At 43.5% G+C, this 25,656-nt stretch overlaps 1 protein-coding gene across 2 annotated transcripts in view; it reads left to right on the forward strand.

Annotated features, from left to right (window-relative positions):
• LPIN2 (lipin 2) overlaps positions 1–25,656 on the forward strand; it is a 127,980-nt gene that overhangs the window by 31,948 nt on the left and 70,376 nt on the right. For both annotated transcript variants that reach the window (XM_068237220.1, XM_068237219.1), the window contains exons 2-3: positions 21,134–21,334; positions 24,993–25,088. In XM_068237220.1, coding sequence (XP_068093321.1) covers positions 21,143–21,334; positions 24,993–25,088 — 288 coding nt within the window. In that variant the 5' untranslated portion in view covers positions 21,134–21,142. The remainder of the gene's footprint in view (positions 1–21,133; positions 21,335–24,992; positions 25,089–25,656) is intronic.

Raw genomic sequence — 25,656 nt, forward strand, 5'->3', positions numbered from 1 at the left:
AAGCAACAGTGCACGGTTGCTAAAGTGTGAATGAGGAGGCCTTGGGTGTGCGCCTGGTGGAGGGCCCACAATTGTCCAGACATGATTGGATACACTGGTTGATTTGCATAGGCGTCACGCTGGGCGATCAACACGGTGATTTATCATGATGGGGACAGTGGGAAATTAGAAGAGCTCACTCACTTGCTGTAGCTTTGGTTTTAGAAATTTTAGATGTAGTGTGAACCATGTTTTTGTATAAAGCTTTGCGGGCTGTGTATTAAAATTATTGAAGCATATGAAGACACTTTGGTCTGGAGTTTATGTATGAATATTGTTCATGATACCTGAGTGTCTCCCCACAAGGGTGGTGCGCATATTACATTGAGGCCGCCAAATTTGTTTGGTAATTGATTGTCTATAGGAATGTTTGGTTGCAGTTATTGTTGCTGTAGGTGGTGTAACCAGTTATTAAGGTCAGGAGGGAATTTCATATTTTCTCATGAATGCTGCGAGAGAGAACCTTTGCCTTAAATGAAACAAAATGTTATATATGGTTAAGGAATGGCCTTTTTAAAATGGTTTACAATTAGAATCGCTGAGCAAAGGCAAAAATGCTTCTACAAAGGTAAAAAGATACAACCTCAAAAACTAAATGTCCAATATGAAATTTTTTTTGACTTGTTCCCATGGAAACAGCGAATCCATGCCGTTCGTATCGGCGGGACGTTCCTAAGTCGGGCGTTTGTAAGTCGTGGACTACCTGTACACTTAAAAGGACATTATTCATTGCTTTTACACAGCTGTAGTAAATGGAATAGAAGTGACAACAGTAAACTCATTCTAAGGTGTTGATAATTGCAGGAATTAATTGTGATGTATGTAGGTGAATATATCAAGTGACTATAGTGGGAGCCACTTCTTGAAATCGATTCTTTAGTTTTAGTTATAGTTATTTGTTCTCCTTATATCCTTTCTTCTTCCGTCATTTGTTGCGGATTGTTACAGAGTAATTCTGTGTGGTGTAGTAGTTTTATTGCTTTCTGAATGAAATAAGGAAATGAGAGTAAGATTTATTTTTCTCCAACGTGAACACATTGGTTAACATTCTATAGAAGTTCCATTGTTTCCTCACTTTGTCCTTAGCAATGGCAACATTTTATCTTGGTGGGTTCCACGTGGTGCCTGTAAGAACCTTTTATACACTTCAGAAATCATTCTGATCCAAGACGCATACCTATATTTCTTGGTTTATCTCTGATGACACCTCTCCCTACTATTCTGATGCTCAGCTAAACAACCTGCCTTGAGTCACCGGTGGTGCTTCAGATGTGTGTTTGATCACCCAAGAAGTTCACAACGCTGGATTAAGGTTAACCACTTAACGACCGCCTAACGCCGATAGGCGTCGGCGGGTCGTTAGTGGTATAGCATGGAAACCTTTCCATGCCAGTTTACGGAGGGTGTCTCCGTGAACAGCTGATCGCGGCTCGCTGGCAAAATGTAAACACGCGGGGAAGAAATCCCCACTGTTTACATCATACGGCGCTGCTGCGCAGCAGCGCCGTGACGTAGATCAGCGATCCCCGGCCTCTCATTGGCCGAGGATCGCCGGCATCTGATAGGCAAAAGCCTATCCTATCAGGCGCAGGATGGATATGCGTCCTGCGCCGCTCAGAAGGTAAGGGAGAGGGAGGGAAAGCCGGGGAGGGCGGAAAGCATTTCGGAGGAGGGCTTTGAAGAGCCCCCCCGGAAAGTGCGGGTAGCCGACGGCGATCAGACCCCCCCCAGCAGGACATCCCCCTAGTGGGAAAAAAAGGGGGGAGGGAGTCTGATCGCCCTGGCTATTTCCTGATCGGGGCTGCGGGCTGGAGAGTCCACGCAGCACCGATCAGAAGAAAATCCCCTGGTCCTTAAGTGGTGGCCACACACCATACAATTTTTAAAATATCTGTTCAATTTAAGAATTGCAATCAATTTTTCTGACTGTAACATTTCAAAAATATGACTAATGTACCACACACCTATGTTAAATTTTTCCCCAAATACGATAAAAATGATTGGAAACTCTGAGAAAATTGCTTGGGTGTGTATATTAATAAATTGACAATCTAACACACATCATACAATCTTTAGAGAAATTGAATACAAATATCTGGCTTACTGGATAGATAAACAACGAAAAAAAAATGGGAAATCCGATCGGATTTTTCAGTCAAATGAAAAAAGCTTTCGATTTTTTTCGTGAGATCAGATCGTTTTTATCATATTGCCGTAAAATCAGATCATTTTATTGTATCGCATGTGGCCACCTTAAGTGCTTGCCTTGAAGCCAACAGTGTGGATGAAGAGGACAAAAGCTGTGTAATGGTCAGGCATCGGTCAGCATGGTTATGATTAAGTGAAAGGCAAGGGACAAGTTGCCTTTATTAGTTCAGGTTAGAAGGTTAAACCTGGGTGACAGGAAGGAAATTTTGTTTTACTCTGGGACAATCCTCAAGAACCGGGTTTTCATTAAGGGGGAAAGTTAAATTTGCTAGCCAGGAAGTGTCAAGTTTATTAGTAAAGGGAGGGAGGTTACTGCCTCTCACTGCTTATGTGTAGCTTTTGCTTTCACATTTCTTTTTTTCATCATAAGATTTTATTGCGTTTCATATATATAATTCCAAAATACTGAAAAAAAGAAAAAAAAAACAGTTGGCTGAGTGGTATTCAACGTACAATCACATACTTTTATAACTTTGTATGATTAACATGCATAACAAAATTCACATCTCTCGTCTGTCTTATTCCCATGAAGAGCTGAAGGGGCTTATATATGAGGCACTCCTGATCTATTCGTCCTACCTGGGGGTTTTTACTTGACCTATACTAGGTAACTCCCAGGTTACAGACATCAATGTACTGTATCAATTCAGTGGGCCTAAGGTTAGCCCTTGATACCTGGATTCGAGATCCTATTTAGTGCTAGAGTGTCTACCTTTTGCTTGATGTTGTTATGGGAGGGAAAACTGATCTCTGTAAACTAGACGGACGAGGTCTAACTAGTCTATCTAACTAACTAACTAACACTACCTACTTAACTTTTACTGTAGCGTATACCGGGAGCAGTATTAGGAGCCGGGTTCTAGTTGATGTGTTCCAACCAGGTACTGGGTAGGGTGAAGAGCTTGTGGTCCACTGAGGATCTTAGTCTGATTTTATATTCCATATTCAGGTTGTTATATACTAAGGAGATTACTTGGGAAATGTCTAGAGAATTAGCCGATTTCCAGTTGCTAGTTATCTGGGAGATAGCCGCCAGGATGATATGCATAACCTGGGGTTGGAAATTTGGAGGGATCTCCTCTAGGCCAATTAAGAGTAATGCAAATTTAGCTGAGAGTCGTAAGTTGGGAAGGAAAAAACTCTTGAGTAAGCATTCCACTTGGTCCCAAAATTGGGCAATATGGGGGCACTCCCATAGCATGTGGAGTAGAGTCCCCACTGATTTTTTACAATGCCAACAGTTGGGGGAGTTATCCTCTGAGAATGAGGCCAATCTCCTGGGGGTCAGATACCACCTAAAAATTACTTTACGAGAGAGTTCCCAATGGGAGTTGTTCTTTGATAGTTTTAGGATTTTAGACGTGGTCCTAAGGAGTTGTTCAGTTATGTTAGATTGTAGGTCATTGGACCAGGCTAGAGCAAATCTTTTCATTGAGGCGTCACTCCCTTCTAACAGGGACGAGTACCACATGGATATACCTCCGGTCAAATCGGGGGGGCCTTTATTGTTAATGGCTGTTAGGATATGGCTGGGAAGCTGGGGAATCTTAATTTTATTAGTTTTGATCAGGCTATAAATCCTGTGGTAGGTAAAGAGTTGGTTGTGTGGTAATTGGAATTCTTTATGTAATTCCTCAAATGATTTAAACTGAGTACCTTGAAACAGTTGGTTTAGTGAGGTAATTTTAACTTTGGACCATAAGGGTAGGTTTAGATTGGGGCTAAAGGTTTCGAGGGCATTTAAGGAGATGATAGGACTATGAGACAGGGACGTCTTCGGCGGGAATTTGACAAAGTGTTCCCATGTCAGCAGGAGAGCCTGGATAGTTGGGTAGAGGGAAAGCGGCCTCTTTGCTCCCAGGAGCATGGCTTCTAGGACTTGTCTTGGGCAGCATTTCAGTAGTTTGTGCTCGATTTCAACCCATGGTTTATTGGCAGGCACAGACCACCAATATTTGATTGCCTCTAATCTCGTTGCTTGATAGTAAATTTGCATTGCTGGCAGACCCATACCTCCTTCTTTTTTTGGGAGAATCATTGTATTGTAAGGGATTCTCACTTTTTTCCCTTTCCACACATAGTAATTTATACATTTCTTCAAATCATTTAAAAATGCTTTACGTATTGGAATATTAACTGTTCTCATAACATACAGAATCTTTGGCAAGATAAACATCTTATATGCTGCGATACGACCCGACCATGAGATCCAGTTCTTAGCTAGATCTTTGCAATCTTGTTTGATATTGTTTAGCAGGGGGATGTAATTACTGGAAAAGAGGTTATCTGCTTTAGCTGTTAATTTAATCCCCAGGTAGGACACTTCCTTTTCAGCCCAGCAAAATCTGTATTTTTTTTCAATGTCTGCTCTTGTTGAGGCGGGGATATTTAATCCTAGAATTACCGTTTTATGTAAGTTTAGTTTGTAGTAAGAAGCCTCTGAAAAGGAGGCTATATCGTTCATTACTTGTCCCAGAGAATTTATTGGATCGGTCAGGATCAACGCGACATCTTCCGCGAAAAGGCTAATAGTGTGTTGTGACTTCCCAACTTGAATTCCCTTTATTCCTTAGATCTTATTTTTTGGGCTAGGGTCTCCATTATTAGGACAAAAATAAGCGGGGACAATGGGCAGCCCTGCCTAGTCCCATTTGTGATATCAAAGGGGCTGGATAGGAAACCTGCCGCGTTGACCCTGGCCGATGGACGAGAGTAAAGGGCCATAATGGCGGTGAGTATCGGGCCTTGAATACCAAATTTTATAAGGGTAGATCTGAGAAATTGCCAGTGCACCCTGTCGAACGCCTTCTCCGCGATCCAAAGTTAGGAGCAGAGAAGGCGTCCGACAGAGCTCCACATGTCTCAGCAGATCCATCATTCTACGTGTTCCATCGTTGGCCTGTCTCCCCTTTGTAAAGCCTACCTGGTCATAATTTAACAGATCAGGGGTTATTTCTTTCATCCGGTTTGCTAGAAGCTTAGCATATAGTTTGATATCTGCATTGAGGAGAGCGATGGGTCTAAAGTTGGCCGGGTCCTCGTGGTCCTTACCCGGTTTGGGGATGACCGTTATTGTTGCTTCCAAGAACTCTTTGGGAATCGGGAGACCTTCTTTGAATGCAGTGTACAGACATGTTAAGTGAGGTGTTACTACGTCTATTGTTGCTCTAAGGCAGGGGTCCCCAACCTTTTTCGGCCCGGGGACCGGTAACCGTCCAAAATTTTCTCTGGGGCCCGTGGGGGGGGGGGGGGGGGGGGTGGATATTCGCGGCGGCACAGCAAGCACAGTTGCCCCAGTATAGGGAGTCTAGGTACCCCGCTGCAGCTAGTATAGTGCCCCAGTATAGTTAGTATAGTGCCCAGTGTGCCCCAGTATAGCTAGTATAGTGCCCCATGATAGCTAGTATAGTGCCCCATGATAGCTAATATAGTGCCCCAGAATAGCTAGTATAGTGCCCTGTGTGCCCCAGGATAGCTAGTATAGTGCCCAGTGTGCCCCAGGATAGCTAGTATAGTGCCCAGTCTGCCCCAGTATATCTAGTATAGTGCCCCAGGATAGCTAGTACAGTGCCCAGTGTGCCCCAGTATAGCTAGTATAGTGCCCATGTGCCCCAGGATAGCTAGTATAGTGCCCCAGGATAGGTAGTATAGTGCCCCAGGATAGCTAGTATAGTGCCCAGTGTGCCCCAGGATAGCTATTACAGTGCCCAGTGTGCCCCAGTATAGCTAGTATAGTGCCCCATGTGCCCCAGGATAGCTAGTATAGTGCCCAGTGTGCCCCAGTATAGCTAGTATAGTGCCCCATGTGCCCCAGGATAGCTAGTATAGTGCCCAGTGTGCCCCAGGATAGCTAGTATAGTGCCCCAGGATAGCTAGTATAGTGCCCAGTGTGCCCCAGGATAGCTAGTATAGTGCCTAGTGTGCCCCAGTATAGTACCCAGTGTGCCCCAGTATAGCTAATATAGTGCCCAGTATGCCCCAGTATAGCTAGTATAGTGCTAGTATAGTGCCCAGTGTGCCCCAGTATAGCTAGCATAGTGCCCCATGTGCCCCAGGATAGCTAGTATAGTGCCCAGTGTGCCCCAGGATAGCTATTACAGTGCCCAGTGTGCCCCAGTATAGCTAGTATAATGCCCCATGTGCCCCAGGATAGCTAGTATAGTGCCCAGTGTGCCCCAGTATAGCTAGTATAGTGCCCCATGTGCCCCAGGATAGCTAGTATAGTGCCCAGTGTGCCCCAGGATAGCTAGTATAGTGCCCCAGGATAGCTAGTATAGTGCCCAGTGTGCCCCAGGATAGCTAGTATAGTGCCCAGTGTGCCCCAGGATAGCTAGTATAGTGCCTAGTGTGCCCCAGGATAGCTAGTATAGTGCCCAGTGTGCCCCAGGATAGCTAGTATAGTGCCCAGTGTGCCCCAGGATAGCTAGTATAGTGCCTAGTGTGCACCAGTATAGTGCCCAGTGTTCCCCAGTATAGCTAGTATAGTGCCCAGTGTGCCCCAGGATAGCTAGTATAGTGCCCAGTGTGCCCCAGGATAGCTAGTATAGTGCCCAGTGTGCCCCAGGATAGCTAGTATAGTGCCCAGTGTGCCCCAGGATAGCTAGTATAGTGCCTAGTGTGCACCAGTATAGTGCCCAGTGTTCCCCAGTATAGCTAGTATAGTGCCCAGTGTGCCCCAGGATAGCTAGTATAGTGCCTAGTGTGCCCCAGTATAGTACCCAGTGTGCCCCAGTATAGCTAATATAGTGCCCAGTATGCCCCAGTATAGCTAGTATAGTGCTAGTATAGTGCCCAGTGTGCCCCAGTATAGCTAGCATAGTGCCCCATGTGCAGCTAGTATAGTGCCCCAGGATAGCTAGTATAGTGCCCCAGTGTAGCCCCCCTCCCCCCGCGGCCGCCGCTTCTGTTACCTGCTTTGAGCTGGCGGCCGCTTCCTGTCACAGATTCCCCGGAGCCGCTATGAGGAATGCAGCATCTCCTATTACAGCAGCGCTTCCTGCGCAGCTGCTGTAAGGAGGGAAGAAAGCGGGGCAGCGGCTTCCTGTAGCGGCGATCGCCGTTACCATGGAAACCGGCGCTGTCTCGCTTTCTTCCCTCCTTACAGCAGCTGCGCAGGAAGCGCTGCTGTAAAAGGAGATGCTGCAATCCTCAAAGCGGCTCCGGGGAATCTGTGACAGGAAGCGGCCGCCAGCTCATAAGGTGACAGGAGCGGCGGCCGCGGGGGGAGGGGGGTGAGAGGCCAGACCCGCCGCGGCCCAGCTGGCAACTGCCCACGGACCGGCAGTGGGCCGCGGCCCGGTGGTTGGGGACCCCTGCTCTAAGGTATTCATTTGTGAAGCCATCCGGGCCAGGGGCCTTATTTCTTTTAAGTTGGGATATGAGCTTCCTTATTTCCAATTCAGAGAATGGCTTGTTCAAGTAGCTTAATTGGTCGGGGGAAATTTGGGGTAAAGTTATGGATTCTAGGAAAGTATTAATGTCTTGTAGGGAAGGCTGGTGTGTGTTAGTATCGCAATTGATGTTGTAAAGGTTGGCGTAATAATCACTAAAAAGCTCTGCTATGTCTTTGGGGTTAGTCACCTTCTGATTATTGGAAGGGTTGGTCATAGAGTGGATCATAGCTTTGGTTCGTTTATGCTGTAGTGATCTAGCTAATAATTTGCTTGTTTTGTTTCCCTGCGAGTAAAAGTTTAGTTTAGCTTTTTGAAGCATGTGATCGTAGCTCGTTTGGATATGTGTTTTAATTTGTTCTCTTATTGAAAAAATTTCTTTTTCTAATGCAGGGGAGAAACTCTGTTTCAATATTGCTTCTTTTATAGAGATTTGGGATAGGAGGTCATCGTATGTTTTTGATCTGATCTTTTTCATCTTAGTGCCCTGTCTAATCAGGATGCCTCTCACAAAGGCTTTTTGGGCGGCCCATACCGAGGCCAGCCCAACTTCTCGACCCGAGTTAATTGAAAAATTCTTGCAGGTCTCTCCTCAATGCAGACATAAATAGATCATCTAATAGGAGGGAATTGTTGAGGTTTCAAAAGGATGGTTTTTTTGGGAGGGGCCCGTCTTTAATCGAGATGAAGATGGGGGCATGGTCCGATAACGTTTTGTTGCCTATCGAGGTACTGATAACATCCTGCAATAACACTTTGTCAGTCAAGAATATATCAATTCGCGAATGGGTTTTGTGGACCGAAGAGAAGTGTGAGAAATCTTTTTCAGTACCATGAAAAATTCTCCACGGGTCAAAAAACCCATTCCACTTAATTTGTTTGTCAATGGATACCAGGGGGCTCTGCCTTCTGGCTGTGGAATCAATCTGTGAAATTAAAGCATTAAAGTCTCCGCCCAATAAAATTCTGCCTTTTTTCTCTAGTTTGATTCTATCGCAGAGTTTTTGCAGGAATGTTTTTTGCCCTTGGTTCGGACTGTAAATATTTACTAATGTGAAGAGCTGATCATTAATTCGGCCAATAAAGATAATAAATCTACCCATGGGGTTCGAAATTATTTTATCAGGAGTTACTTTCAGGTCCTTATGAAAGGCAATTAAAACACCTCTTTTTTTTTTTGAGTAAGTACTATGGAGGATAGTAGGGAATGTACTGTTAGGCCTGGTGCACACCAAAAACCGCTAGCAGATCCGCAAAATGCTAGCAGATTTTGAAACGCTTTTTGTTATTTTTCTGCAGCGTTTCAGCTAGCGTTTTGCGGTTTTGTGTAGCGGTTTTGGTATAGTAGATTTCCTGTATTGTTACAGTAAAGCTGTTACTGAACAGCTACTGTAACAAAAAACGCCTGGCAAACCGCTCTGAAGTGCCGTTTTTCAGAGCGGTTTGCGTTTTTCCTATACTTAACATTGAGGCAGAAACGCATCCGCAATCTAAAATCTGCAGCAGCCCGGGAGTATGCGTTTCTGCAAAACGCCTCCCGCTCTGGTGTGCACCAGCCCATTGAAATACATTACCCTAGCAGATCCGCACCCGCAAGCGGATCGCAAACTGCAGCCGAACCGCTCTGGTGTGCACTAGGCCTAAGAGCACAAACGTGTGTCCTTTTTTACTAAGTGGGTTTCTTGTGCGAACATGATATGAGGCGAATACATCTTCACCTCTTTCCAAAACCAGTGTCTTTTAACTGCTGCGTTTAGGCCCCTCACGTTTAAGGATGCAATTTTCAGAGGCATTGGGTAAATTGGGGTGCTATGCCTGTTCTTGCTGAGTCTAAAAGACTGTTAGCTGCCCATCGGGGGGAGATTACTTGGGGGATCCCGGTATTCTGCAACATTTTAATCGTCATCATCAAATTCAAATTTGACCTGGTACACATCAACAAACACATATATGCACACCAAGAACACGTCTTATAAACTTCTAAACTACTAATATAACATCTCATGTGGAAAAGTTCTAGTAGCCACATGTCAATGACTGGGGGAGAAAAACTTAAACTTGCAGTTACAAAAGGTAGTAGCCACAAAATGTCACAGATGGCCAAAGGGGAAGTGCTGGCACAAAACTATGCCCAGCCTGCCCTTAGTGCTTGTTCTGAGAGCGCCACTCCAGGGCCAATTTAGCAGTTGGAGAAGGATGTGGTCTAATAGCTCCTTCTGGGATATTTATTTGCAACTGTCTGAACAGTTTGTAGCCCGCATCGGTAGAGGTCACCGCATATTGCTTATTGCGGAAAGAAAAAAGCAGCTTAGTGGGGAAGCCCCATTTGTATTGGATCTGCAGTGATTGCAATGCTTTAGTGAAGGGTTGAAGATCTTTTCTTAGTTGCAATGTAAAGGGCGATAGGTCATTGTAGATATGAATGTTTGTATACGGATCCGGAAGGGCTCCGGCTTTCCGAATTGCAATAGTGAGAGCTTCTTTCACTTCGTAGAAGAGGAACCTGGCTATAACATCGCGTGGGATAGAGTCGGGGAGATGTGCAGGCTTGGGCAGCCTATGGTTGAGGTTATTTCTCCGACTGCGATCTTCCAGATCTGCCGATTTAAACTTGAGCCAGTCTGTCAGAGGAGTTCGCTTCTGCCACTTCAATCATGTTATTGTGCGCCTTAGTAAGCTCTGACAGCTTGTCTTCTGATCTATGGACTCTTTCTCCAAGGGCTGATATCTCTTGATGGAGATTGTCAGTTAGATTAGCTATGTCAGAGAGGAGCGATGTTTTAAAGGTTAGAAGTATATCTTTTATATATGCTTGGGAAGCAGTCTGCTCTGAGGCTGGGAAGGCCTCCATGGGGAAAGCAGGGAGTTTCTTACCGCGTGGTAATCCTTCCTGGTCGTCTGGGAACTCTGCTCCCTCTGTGCTGCACATCACCTCTCTCCGTGGTCGAGCTTTAGCCGGGCTCTGGAAGGGAGAGGCATTCTCTGGGGAGGAGGAAGAGTCCTCTGCCGTTCTGTGCTGGGCCGCTTCTGTTGCGGTGGCGGCTAGTGGCGCGGACAGGACGGGGCCTCCGGCGCCATCTTGGCCGAGTTGTGCTGAGGCAGGGGAGAAGAAGTCCGTGAGTTTTTGTAACTTTGGCGGCTTCTTCTTCCTCTTCTTGGACGGGTCCGCGTCCAGCGACATATCCTCCGGTTCAGGAGCAGTCATGAGCCCTGGCTGAGGCATGTTGTGTGACGCTGCGGACAGGCTGGATCAGGAGCTCAGCTAGTTGGCGTCCGTCTTCCTCCGGATGCTGGCCACGCCCCCTGCTTTCACATTTCTAATGGTAAAGGTTGAGTTGTTTTATGTAGTACCATACAGCCTTGTCACTCCTGCTGATTTGTTTGGTTTTTCAAAATAGAAACTGCATTTCTCAACACATGACTGGAGCTGTGTGTAAAAATGACCTTGCTGTATAGGCACTCGGCTGCGGTGTTTGTGTTTGTCTATGTATAAGCTTTTCTTGCTTGAGGCCTCCTTTGTTGTTGTTTTTTTTTTTTCCCCCTGAAATTCAAAACTGCATTAGAACTGATAGCCCATATTAATCAATAGGCTAGTTCATGAAAAAAATTCTCACTCCCCTCTAACCTCCCACCAATGCCATTTTGCAGTTGTTTATGTGCTGGAGTACATATACACCCAGTATATTTTATAGTTTGAATGAAGGCCAACTGGTGTCAGATAAATCACTGGTGTGGGGTGATGACATTGGCTGCTTTCTCCACCAAACTGTCATTGCTATGGGCTGCAGTGTTTTCAAATCTGCCTGTGCATTCCAAGTGGAAGAAGCTTCACTTGTGTCCACCTTACACTAAACATGATCCTTGCATTGTAATGCAACATTCCTGTCTCCTTTGCAGGGTGTGTTGCAGTGCCTGGAGCAGAAGCATGTCATTCCTCAAATAAATTGCACCACTGTCTGTTGAGGAAAAGTCCTGCATGGACCTGCAACATCTTTTGCAGCACTGTACAGAGTATATTGTCTAGTTACTAACTGTCCTCAGAAGAGCTCACAATCTAATCCCTACCACAGTCATAAGTCTATGTATGTGTACTGTATGTATTGTAGTCTTGGGCCAATTTTTAGGGGAAAGCCAATTAACGTATCTGTATGTTTTTGGGATATGAGAAGAAACCAGAGTGCCTGGAGGAAACCCATGCAGACATGGGGAAAACACACACCCTCTGTGCAGATAGTGCCCTGGCTGAGATTCAAACTGGGGACCCAGCGCCGCAAGGCGAGAGACATTTTTTTTGCTTTGGGAATTATACATGTTACTTTAGCAGTGAAGTGACTGGATAGTATAGTAGAATTCTGCTTGTTGGTGGAAATCACTGTACTGTTATACCCAGGAAACTACAGCTTTCCACACTGTAAACATCAGTTTGCCTCAGTAAAATGGTATGTATTTTATGAACACCTCTCACTAGTAGATAAGCATTGACTTCTTACAAATATACATATTGTAGTTTATATCCAATGTAGGCTATTTGCTCCCCCTTGTTTTGTGACTGCACAGGCTGCTGTCTATACCTCTTCCTGACTTGCACATGTGAACACGTTTTTCTTGTAGGTCAGAGGTCTGATTATATAACTTTCTCTTAGAGATTACACATAGCATAATAAATGCACAGTAAAGTCCATAACCCCAGGGTGAGAAGTGCAAGTGATGGTTTAAAATTTAATTTTAAAAATACTTTCTAAAACTTGCTGTGCCAGATTACTGTATGCATGGTTCATAAACCTTACATGCTTGTATAATATCAAGCTGTAACATTATAGAAACTAGCCCTGCTCACCCAGAAAATACAGCAACACAATTGCAGTGTGTGTGTGTGTGTGTGTGTGTGTGTGTGTGTGTGTGTGTGTGTGTGTGTGTGTGTGTGTGTGTGTGTGTGTGTGTGTGTGTGTGTGTGTGTGTGTGTGTGTGTGTGTGTGTGTGTGTGTGTGTGTGTGTGTGTGTGTGTGTGTGTGTGTGTGTGTGTGTGTGTGTGTGTGTGTGTGTGTGTGTGTGTGTGTGTGTGTGTGTGTGTGTGTATATACTGCAATGGAGACTGGACATAGACTTTTAATACAAAGCCTGCATGCAGCGAGTTAGAATAACTCGATCAGTTATTTATTATTATTATTTATTTATACTTATATTTATTTATACTATATTTAAACCAACATATTCCGTGGCGCTGTACAATGTAAGAAAACAATCAAGGGATACATAATGATACAGACAATGATATACATGAAATATGAACACTGATACAAGATACAGCACTGCTGATTACAACTTGATTTAACATGATGACTAAAATGTATACATTTCTAACAGTGTGCAAGCAATTGAATTAATAACATTCCATGACACAAAAGGGTGAGAGCCCTGCCCTTGCGAGCTTACAATCTAAAGTTACAACTCAGTATTGTGAATAGGACTATAGACTTGTATGGGCAGTGAGTTGACATGCAGAATTATTCTGCACCGCAACAGACCACTGTGAACCGGGCCTCAATGATTTTCATCATAACATGGTTATTATATGCAATGGTCATGTAGATGAAAGTGAGACTGGACAAATCCTAGGAATTGGATTTGAAATCTCACACGTAACTTTTTAAATTTTTGCTTTTTGTTCTCAATATAATAATCCTGCTGGCTTCTGGAAGTGAAGCCAGCCGGAGCCCAGGGTGGAGAAGGGACAGCGGGGACTCGCGCCGTCTGGATCAGGTAGTGTATTGCCGCTAGCGTCGGTCGTCGGCCATTCGAACGCCGCTAACGACTCACTCCTGACCCGCGGGCGATCGAGCGAAATCTTCTGCGCAGACAGATCGACGGGATCGATCGATTTTGGATGGACATCGGTCGATCGGTCAGCGTTTGCGCAGTGATTTCACAGCAGATTCAATCACAGCGATCCAATCTGCTGTCTATCAGCGGGAAATCGTGTAAGTGTATGGGCACCTTTAGAAGTTCCCTGCCAGCAAAGCTGGACGCATCCGAAGTGGAGTTAATGTTATCTTGTATTTAATTGAATCAAGTGAAGAATGTAAATAAAATAGTCTGTCGTTCAGCTGATAAGACTGGACTTGAGCGATCCGCTTGGGGGATCGTTCAAATCCAGTCTTATCAGCTGAACGACAGACTGTACACACACCTGATTTGATGTCCAAATGACCGGACGTTCAGACATCCAAACGACGGGTCGTTTGCGAAAATCCGACGTGTGTACGAGCCTTAAAACAGTTAAAAATAACATTCTAAGTCAGCTCTCGGAGGAAAAAAAGTGTACTTTGGGAACATATAATTTCTAAATGAATAATACTTATGTACAAATGCAAATATGATAACCATATGGCATATAAAAAGTAGGTAAACATGTTTTTATTGAATATTATTTCAGGGTTTTATACCGCTTTACTTATGTTTTTGCAAGCGGAGCACTACTGTTTCTTGGTAGTATGGACTGACCAGAACTTGCCTTTTTTTAAGATTCATACATGTTGCCTGCAGTACATACTGTTTATGCTATTACACTTTGCTTATGCTCACTTTAAACAATCTACATTGTATGCTGATCTTTGCTTGGATTATCTATTTTGGAACTTTCTGAACTGCTTTTACATTTGTAAGCTGAATCTCAGCACTTGTCACTTTCCTTTTTGTTGTAGTGCTGTAAATATCCGCAAACCCTGAGTATAGGCTGCTAACTCTTTTTATAAAAAACAAAACAGTGGCAGAAGCAAAATTGGAGATGTAAGCACCAGTGCACACCAGAAAGCGCTTTAGATTCTAGGCATGTGCCTAGCGATTTTCTATTCATCCCTAGCATTTTTTTTTATGTACAGTACAGCTGCTTGTGTACTAGTTTTGTCACAAAACTCTTGGAAAATCGATCTGTTCTAGCGCTTTTCAGAGCGATTTTCCACTTTCTTATACTTAACATTGAGGCTGAATTGCCGCAGAAATGCTGCAGGACCTGGTGTTTGCGGTTGGGAAAAGAAATCTCATCACTCTGGTGTGATCCATCCCATTCTAATACATTATTCAAGTGCTTTTTAAAGCACTAGCGTTTTTTAAAAGCGCTCAGAAGCGCTGTTGGTGTGCACCAGCCCATAGTTGCATTATTGATCATAGACTCATTTAAAGCACACTATCAAGTGCTTGCTCTTTAAACAGGGCTGTGGAGTTGGTACAAATATCATCCGACTCCAACTTATCAGTTTATCAAACCTCCAACTCCAGGTACCCAAAATGGCTCAGACTCCGATTCCTTAGTCTAATACTTACCAGGGCTGTGGATTTGGTACAAAAATAATCATTAGACAAAGGTCTGTCAGCAGAAATGTCTCATGACCCAGTTCAGTAATCCATCACGACCGATTGTTATTGTCTCACATTGTTCTTCAGTCTGTTGGGCACTGCTTGCTTGTCTGTCACTATTCATGCCCCTCCCCTCTCTAGAACAGGTGACTTGGCTGTAGCCCATCAGCATTTCTGTTCAGCACTCATTCTTACTTTGTCAGTTGAAACAATGAATGATCTCCCCAGCACCCCCCCCCCCCCCCCCCCCCCCCAATGTGATGATTGCACCTGTGTGCTGCTGACTCTTTCTGGGTCAGTGATTTTAGAAAGTATTCTAGCCAGAGCATCATCAGTATGCAACAGCAAGATGCAGAAAATCAGCATTTTTGGAGATTAATATAGCCGCTACCAGAGTTGTTTATATTGTGCAGTTACAGTAAAGTGCATATCGCCAGAGAAGTGTGCCTGTCTGAAGTGCCTCCTCTGTTTCTGCTGGCATTGTTCCGAGTCTACGGGCATCATTAGGGCATCTATTGAGGATCATTGAGGAAAAGGGAGTAAAGTAAAGCTATAAGCTGTCTGGAATGTGTGTATTTGACAGGATCAGGATATTAGCGCTGTTCCAATTTTTCCTCTTCCTCCTCTGCCTGGTATCATAAATATTTGATTTGTGTTAGAACGGTGTTTTATATTCCTAGATCATTGATCATCCAAGTCCTGTGCACAAGGCTGTCTATTTCACAGCATGTCAGAGCATTTCCCATGAACTATTTTTAAATGTTTTATCACAAACTAATGTTCAGATGAGTTTCATTTCCTTTAGCAGCTTGTGAAAGAACGTCTCTGAATATATGCTTAGATCTCAGCTAGCAGTCCTATGTTCCCCTATGTGTCTTATGTAACCGTTCATTACAAGTGATCCATCCTCACAGTAAGCCCTGACACCATGTACAAATGGAGGGGTTCAGCCCATTCAGGAGCTTGCAGTAGAGGCCTGCGCAGGTCTAATTTTTCAGACCCCTACCCGCAACCCGATTAAATCAAAACATGTGCATGAACCCGACCCGTATTTCAGGTAACCCGCGTGTACCCGACCTGATGCCCTGTGCAGGTCTAATTTTCAGACCTACACCCAACCTGCAACCGCAGCTCCGCTACTCGCACCTCACCCGCAACCCGCTTTCTGATTAATCTGGTACCCGACCCGCTACCCGTACCCGACCCGCAAACTGATTAAATCAAAACTGGTACCCGACTCGATGCAGGCCTCAAGCTTGCAGATTACCAAGCATGTTGACCTGTCCGACTCTACCAGGGAAATTATTTTGATAGGTCTTACAAATGTAATAACACCAAAGTATATATGTTTAAAAAGGGGAAAAAAAATGTATCGGGCACTTATCCCTAAATTCACAAATTCTTTAAACAGTACTTTGCATATACGATGTACAACGCCCTTTTAAGTAATTTTACTACCTATGACCATTTCACATAGGTCTGGTATTAAAGGACTCCTGAAATGAGCAAGATATGGAGGCTGCCATATTTACTTATAAACGATGCCAATTACCTGGTGTTTTGCTGATCTTTCATGCATCAGAAGTGTCTGAATCGCACACCTGAAACAAGCATGCAGCAAACCCAGTCAGACTTTAGTCAAACGCCTGATCCGCATGCTTGTTCAGAGAAATTCCTGATCATTTTGGCCACTAGACATTCTACATATGTGGTTTTATCACAGAAACGTGCATCTTAATGCATTAGCTGAGGATTGTAATGCATACTTTGTCATTTTATCTGGAGCTTTTAACAAATCTGATGTTTTCCCTCCCATAGTCTTACAGCATGGCTGACATACTTTCAGTACCTCAGACCTTGTTCACACAGGAGGCTGATGGTGGTGAATTCACTGCTTGTGAGCTGCTTCTGTGCACTGGCTGGGTGCTTGCTTTAGGTGGACATGGGTGGTGTCTGTTGATTCATGTCTGAGCTCAGCCACGGTCTTGCGTAGTTGCGATGTGCCACTTTTTTCCCCACAAGGTAACTCCCCTGCGTGTCAAACACTGACATGAGGAGAGTTATGTTGTTGTATTATTTTGCAATCTGAAAGCACTTCCTGTACTCACAGCAACTTGCCAGCAAAGCAGCACTGTGTTGCCGTCCGTGTGATGGGGGCCTTTAACTGTACATGGAATTGGTTTTGGCACATTCAAGCAAACCTACATGTCATAAAGTAGGAAGTAAGACCATAACACTTGCTCTGTTGTGACTGGTCTTAAATCAAGCATTACATCTGAATTTACATTTGAGTCTTTGCATTTGCTTCTCTGAGTGTCCTATAACACAGAACTCTGTTTTTAGTAATAAGTGAGGGCTTCTGGTTCATCTTGCGCTGTGTAGTCCCTGGAGCCCACCAGTGCCTTGTTTCTTTAATTGGTTGTCAGTTGATGAGAAATGGAGAGAAGGCTACCTGTAGCTTAATTAAGGGGGCACTGTGAGTGATTATCTGCTTCTGCAAAGAGGTATAATTATGTGCGCAGGGAGAAATTTGGTGAAACAAGTTGTTCTTGTTGATGTGTGTGTTTTGAAATTCAGCAGTATTGGTACATTGGTTTGCTCTGTACTAAAATTACCTTTTGCTTAGTCATTTCCGCGTTTTATTTGTTGGAGCGGCATTGTTTACTTGGACTTTGTTGCATACTAAAGCTTGATGTGGATTGTTTGCATAGTGTACAGCTGGTTACACACAGTTGTATGGCTATCCCAGGGCAGTTGTATTTCTGTTTCATGTGTTTTCCAAAATATTTGACTAGAGAGATATGCCAGGCTTTAAAGGGACCCCGTGGGGAGATGGATATGGAGGCTGACCTGCTTATTCCATTTTAAATAATGCACATTGCCTGGCTGTCCTGCTGATCCTCTGCCTCTAATACTTTAAGCCAACCCTGAACAAACATGCAGATCAGATGTCTATGACAAATCTGACAAGATTGGCCACATGCTTGTTTCAGGTGTGTGATTTAAATCCTGAAATAAATATGGCAGCTTCCATAGGTCTCACACCATGAGCCTTTTAACCATGATGTTTTACAGAGATAATCAATTCTTTTTGGAAAATTTCTCACAAGGGAAGACTGGAAAAGCATATGAGCATTTTATCCAGGTAATCCTGTTGATTGGCTGGTTATCTGCCAAGAGTGGAAACCTAACTGGCACACGATGAAGTGATTTTTATGTATTTCTTTTGTTCCATTTACCAGGTACTGTTATCATGCCTTCCAGTATATCCAGTTCAGTCATAAGTAGGCCATACACATGTACAGCATCTGATAGATTCGCCCACTCTGAATCTGCTGGGAATCTATTGCACCCACCTGTAAAAACAATAGGCAAATAGAGGGCCCACTATAGTGTAGTATTTTTGTCCAATATGGTAAAAAGAAAACTATATAAGATATACTCACAAATGTAGGTTGATGACAAGCAAACACTTTAAAGGCATTAGGGAAACTTGACCTGTCCCTTCCGTGTAGATTAAGATGTGGCTCTCTGTAGGCAGGAAGAACAGGGGTAGACCCTTACACCAAAGGTCTGAAAGGTTGATCTGAGAATTACAAATCATGTACAGTAACAATTCTTTGCCTGAGCAATCCGCTCTGGAAAACTGGTCATCCCCAGACTATAACAACCCCTTTTGTTCATGACTGTTATTGTTGCCTTCAATGAATTTCTTCCTGGAAATCCTGGCCAACATTAAATGGACCTTAACTATTTAATGATACAAAATCACCCAGTGCTTGTCAGCTGGGACTGTGCCACAAACCACTGTTCTGAATAGTTTTGTGATTTCCTGGAATCCAGTTTACATGATCACAAAGCAGTGAGCTGCCAAAACTCCTTGAAGTACAGTTTACAGTTATCTTAATCTGTTTATGCTGTAATTATTACTGTGATAAGGAGAAGAGCATGCTGTTTTCTTGTTGCTGCAGTTCAAGAACTATGATTGTGAGGCAAAGGGCAGAAAATATGAGTGTCAGCTCACCGAGAGTGAATTGCTGGAAACGTCTGATAGCCGGGGTGACGGAGGAACAGCTCCTGAGTTAGCAGTTTAAAGTGTTTATCTAAAAATGCAGAGCAGGGCAGGAAGTGAATATTAATACTCTGTTTAGAAGGATCAGCGGAATGCTTGTGAGGCTTGAAGGGGGGTACTTGTTTGCAAGGCCTGTGCAGTGTTGTGATTCAGAAAATTGCACTGCACAATAATGGGAATAGTAATGACGGTGCTAATTTAGGGACAGCATGTGGCTTGCAGAATGTATTAGTGTGAACACTCCATGTTGCATGCTTAGCTTCAATCTTACATAATCTGAGTATTCTCCTAATACAGTACTTTATAACCGTGCCGCAAATGTAGGAACGAAGGCAGAAAGAAGATGAGAAATTTGATTTACTTAATTATTACTTATTACGTCCCTTTTTAAAAGAAGGAATAGAATGGGAAAATTACACATTATCCGTACATTGCGTTGCATAAAGTGAAGCATGCAGTCAGTGGTATGCTTCGCTGTCAATGCGCTCGTTTTGTGGTACCGCATTTCATACAGTACATTGGGATGCCGCATGCCTTTTAAACACAGCAATGTGGCCTTTGTCTCACTGCGTCACACCACTGTGAACATAGCCTATGGTCCAGTTCACATTGGAAGAAAAAACAAAAATGGTCCATTTAGCAGAGCTAAACGAAGGTGTTAATTAATAGGGTCCATTTACATTGCTTTGTTAGAACAAGTTCCTTGGACCGGGCTGCAGTTTTGGGGAGGCTGCGATAATCCCGAAGCGACAAACATGTTCCGGAGCGACAGAACCGATCAAAAACTGATGCCCAATAAAAACTGATCCGTTTTTTATGCATCAGTCTTAAGGCCTCTTGCACACTGCAAGCGATTCCGATTCAGATTCCGCTTTTTAATCAGTTTTTACATCCGATTAAGATTCAGATTTGCAGCTTGCTCCCTGCACACTGCAAATCGGAATCTGAATCGGATGTAAAAACTGATTAAAAAGCGGAATCTGAATCGGAATCACTTGCAGTGTGCAAGAGGCCAAACACTGATCAGTTTTTGATCCGTCCAGTGTGAACCTGGCCTTATGGTGGCCACACACCATAGAATTTTTTAAATATCTGTTCAATCTATTTTTGACTGATTGTAACAATTCAAAAATATGACCAATGTACCAGACAAATATGTACAATTTTTCCCCAATTATGATAAAAATGATTGGAAACGCTGAGAAAATTGCTAGGGTGTGTATACTAATAAATTGACAATCTAACACACACCATACAATCTTTAGAAAAATAGAAGAAAAAATTCCAGCACTACGGATCAATAGAAATCGGGGAAAAAAATGGAAATCCGATCAGATTTTTCAGTCAAATGAAGAGGAAAAAAAAGGCTTTCGACTCTTGCTAAGATTCCTTTTCTCTTTTTATACAAACTTTCAAATATTCAGTGTATTAAAGTGGACCTGAACTCTTGCACAGGACACAAGGAAAACATAACAGAAATGCACTCTGTATGTATTTAAAGAGCTTAGCCTGTGTAATTTCCCCTCATTTGTGTCTAATCACAAGTTGTAATTTGATCCGTCCCCTGTGTCACATGACTGCCGATGGCAGATGAGCTCATTTGAAGGCACAGGATGTAAACAATATGTCTGCTTCCATGAATCAGGAAGTAGAAACTGTGCAGATTTATTAAAGGATTTGTATCGGCTGTAACAAAAATAGTTTTTTGTTTAACGTTTACTATGGTGTTGTGTATCTTTTAGAACAGAGAGGAGGTCTGAGTTCAGGCACACTTTAAGAGCTACTGTGTTATCAGCGTAAAGCACCTAGATTGCAACAGCATATTAAAGCTATGTGCAGTCCTTGATTAAAGTATCATTCTTGATGATTGCTACTTAAAGAAACCGTACACCAGTTGTAACTCCTGCTTACTCTGTCTGCAACAAGTGCAATTTTGCCAGTGTTTCTCTTTTGTAAGGGACTATAAATACTACAGGGACTTTTTTTTAACAGCCCTAATAAATCATGTAAAGCAATTCATGCTTGAAGTTTTTTTAGTTGGCTTTAATTCAGTTCTTCTTCTTCTTTCCAGAGTCAAACCATGAATTATGTTGGGCAACTGGCCGGGCAGGTCCTGGTTACTGTGAAGGAGCTGTACAAAGGAATCAACCAGGCAACACTATCCGGCTGCATCGATGTGATTGTAGTCAAGCAGCAAGACGGCACCTACCTGTGTTCACCTTTCCATGTCCGCTTTGGGAAATTAGGAGTTCTTCGGTCCAAAGAAAAAGTGGTGAGCATGTAACTGCGCTCAAATATCTGCTGTAGGTCACGAAGGGAATTTGTCTGTTCCCCCCCCCCCCCCCCCCCCCCCCCCCCAGTCTGATTCTCCTCCTTTGCCCTCCTACTCAGTCACTTGCTAAAGGTACCTATACATTATTCAATGTTTCCGGCAGGTTTACCAGATGGTAATTTTGTTCGGTTTCCGGCAAAATTGATTAAAACTATTAATCGCTTCAGCCAGAAAAATCTCAGCCCAAAGATGACAGTCTGGTGCACTGCTGTAGTGGAATTTGATTTCACCATGACCAATGGACCCTGTCCTATCTCCCCTAATGTAAAGTGTGCTACCCTTAGGCTGTGCAGAGTGTTGTAGCGGAGCGCACACTCACCTGAGCGCCTCCTTCTGTGTCTTCTCTGCATTGCCAGAGGAACACCTGTATCCCGTGATGTACATGATCACGTATGTGGCACCGCATCATGGGGTATATCCTTGTGGCGATAGAGAGAAGACACAAAGTGCCACACTGGCAGATAGTTCAGTGTGAGCTCCGCTGCAACACTCTCTACATAGCTTTCATATCTCCCCCCTGCTGTCTTTCTTCCCTTGTGTGTTTATGATTATAATACCCCTCTTTTTTTATGAGGCTATAGATGTCACCTGCTTCACATAATGGGATGGGTGTAACACTCTTGAGCTTTTGTCCCTTCTATTTTAATTCCTTATTAGTCCACAGCTTTCAGTAGTATCTCTCTCTTATACAGTTTGCAGCTTTCTGCACTGTATGTAGATGACGTGTTTTGACAGCTTGACATTTGGAACGCGGGATGCAATGTTTGAGCTGTGGCCATTTCTCACAGAAGTGTCAGTATGTATTGATGCCTGAAGTCTTTTTACAGAGTAACATTGTATGTATCCGCACACTGCTGTGAGGTGCACAAATACAGAACTACTCATCTCAGCATAGCTTGTAGGTATGGACACAATCAGAAACAGGCTGGTTCCCATGAAAATAGAGCTAATGCCAAATTAAAAAGAAAACAAAAAATCAGAGCAGCACAAAACCACTGCAGAAGAAAATTACATTTTTTTGCAAATATTGTTCGTAGTGTTCATGAGAACATCACTTGCAATAACTTGAGAGCTTGACAAAATTATCTGTATTGATACCTCACATTTCAAATTGGTATACAGTATTTGTATAGTTGCATACATCTTGCTTAGTTCAAAGATTTTTTTTTTTTATTTTTTTTTTGAGAATCAACTTATTTGGCCAAGTAAGTTTGCACTTACAAGGAATTTGACTTGGCATGGCTACCGCCTGCAGAAAAAAGCTGTTCATGTGTAGAAGTTTTAGTAGCAATTGACCAGAAACTTATGCCTAGTACACACCATACAATTTTCTGTAAGATTTTCTGTTATGCTGGGCTGGATCGACCCCCGCCGCGTCCCCACGGATCGATTCCCGCTCGTCCCCGCCTGCGCTTCTAATCACCCGCTCGATTCGCCGCTATTGTCCGCCTGCGGGGATCAAGTGCAGAATCGATCCCCGCGGATATTATCAATCGAGCCATCAGGCTTGATTGATAATCCTCCCCTCGACGCTGAGTATGCCCAGCATTAGATTTACCTGCCAGATAGATTATTTCCAATATGTTGGAAATATCTATCTAACCGTCTATCTGCCGAGCAATTCGTATTGTTCTACTCAGCAGGAGATAAACAGAAGACAATGCACCAGAGAGATTGACCAGTCTCTACCAGTACTTTACAGAAAATAGTCTAATTACAGAAAATCTAACAGAAAATTGTATGGTTTGTACTAGGCATTATGCTACATCTAGACGGAACGATCCGGCTGCTCGATTAGCCGCCGGATCGACTCTTCCGCATCCCCGCGTGTACCCGCTCGTCCACGCGTGCGTCGGATTCGATACCCGCTCATCCCCGCCGACGCCGCTGATCTTCCGCTCGATTCCCTGCTATTGTCCGCTCACGGGGAACAAGCGGGGAATCGGCCGCAGCGAGATCGGACCTGTCGGATGTTATCGGGGCTCGATTGATAAGACAAATCTTCACGTGTAGACCCAGCTTTACTCCTGAAGGCAAGAGCAGGAAGATGGAGTGAGCAGGGTTAAGGTGGCGACTGAAGGTGCGTACACATGCACTACTAAATGCAACGACGGGTCCGCCAGACCCTCCCACTGGGCGGTCTTTAGCCGACAGTATGCGCGTGTGTACGCGCTGTCGGCGGACTGATAAGGCTGTTTCTGAACGATCCGCTCAGCGGATCGTTCAGAAACAGCCTTATCAGTCTGCTGACAGTGCGTACACGCGCTACTGTCGGCTAAAAGACCGCCCAGCGGGAGGGCCCGGCGCACCCGTTGTTGCATTTAGTAGTGCATGTGTACGCACCTTAACAGTCCAATTTCTAGCAAACAATTGTTCAAGCGATCAGAAAATATCCTGCAGGAAAGGTAAGCTACAGCCAATTATCCTTTCCGCTGTTCGGATGATGATGTGCTGTAGTCTCACCTTTTCTAGTACTGAGCAGGAGCCAAACCATGCAGTCATAGATGAAGTCATAATTCAATGATCACAGTGTAGAACTGCACCATTAATTTTTGAGGTAGGCCAAACTTTTTCAGCTGCCGTAGGTGGTACATCCTCTGTTGTGCTTTCTTGATGATAGCAACAGTATTGTTGTCCCATTTTAGGTTGTTTGAGATTGTGGACCCAAGAAACTTGAATGACTCTACCCGGGTTATTGTAGATCAATTTATGGTTAGAAGGAGGTGCTGGGGGAGAGATCTCCTAAAGTCTATTATCATCTCCATGGTTTTGAGAGCATGTAGTTCCAAGTTGTTGCTGCTACACCAGGTGGAAAGCTTTCCCACTGCATGCCTGTATGCTGACTCGTCCCCATTTTGTATGAGACCAACTACTGTTGTATCATCTGCAAACTTCAGAACCCTAACAGATGGATCTGTGGAGGCGCAATCATTGGTGTACAGTGAATAGAGAAGTGCGTAAAGCACACAGCTCTGGGTAAACAAAAGCCAAGACTGATCGATGGTGTAATACTGTACTCACATACAGTAATTACTTAAATATTCACATAAGAAAAAAGTTGTTTTTGTTAAATACCAAATGGAAATACTATGACACTGTAATTAGTGCTCTTTCCACTTTGTGTTGTAGTGAGGGGGCAAGAGAGAAGATGTTTCATTATAAAAGGAAGTATGGAAAGCTGTTACATTTGAAATGTTTAAAGCCAAGTTGTATGATTTTTAAAAATGTAAAAAACGGCCTCTTTGTGTCCCCTGCTCTCAGAACCTGTGAGAAATGGTAAACTGCGTAAATGTTTCATTATAAAAGGAAGTATGGAAAGCTCAGTCTTTAGACTGAGAAGTTGTGGTTATCTGGCCACTGCAGCCCCTCCTGTTCACTCAAGCTGCTAGGTCATTTCCTTCACAACACAGGAACTTGACAGCCCTATCCATTAGAGTGATGATGGAGGATACAGGGTATTGCTTAACTAGGCTAAGACACCATGCCTATCTCCATTGCTGGGAGGAGGAGTTACAGAGGTCACATTACCATGACTTTGATGCTTAAACAAAGGTATTTGAAGTGGAAATATGTGTATAATGTGCTGATTTTGTTGTAGATTGATATTGAAATCAATGGAGAAGCAGTAGATTTGCACATGAAGCTTGGTGACAACGGTGAAGCATTTTTTGTACAAGAAACCGGAGAAGAAAATGTGAGTGTCAAGTAACCAGATTTTTTTTAACACGCTAATGCAGAGGCAGGAATGACTACATTACCAGAATTTCTCATTCTCTATTTGTTTTGGACTAGTACATATACTTGTGGAGGATTTTCAAGGTTGCCTTTATTTTCAAAAGGACTCCCTGAAAGGCAGTGGCGTAGGCTAGCTGCTAGAATAGAGTCTGCTGTGAGTAGTCAAGCCAGCCAACATCTTTCTATAAGTCCTTTACAGGGAGTTATTTTGAAAATCGTAAAGAAAAAAACCTTGAGACTTTCTGACAAGGAGTTGGACTAGTCCAAAAACCTTTCTGTAATCCGTTCAATGCTGTCCGTTTCATAATACCTACTGTAAGCGACAGCTACATAGGAAGCAAAGCATTTACAGTGCATTTTTTTTCTGAGACTAATGTATGTGTACATATGTATTTGAAATTTTAGTATTTTTGCCATATTGTCCCTTTAATAGTAGCTTATTGCATTGAACTATTCTTTCATAGACTACCGTATTTTTAAAAGGTTAGTGTACTTAAATGTATTTGTGCTTACGTGCAATGTGGCTC

This window comes from Hyperolius riggenbachi, chromosome 5, assembly GCF_040937935.1.
Source record: "Hyperolius riggenbachi isolate aHypRig1 chromosome 5, aHypRig1.pri, whole genome shotgun sequence".
Taxonomy (NCBI): Eukaryota; Metazoa; Chordata; class Amphibia; order Anura; family Hyperoliidae; genus Hyperolius; species Hyperolius riggenbachi.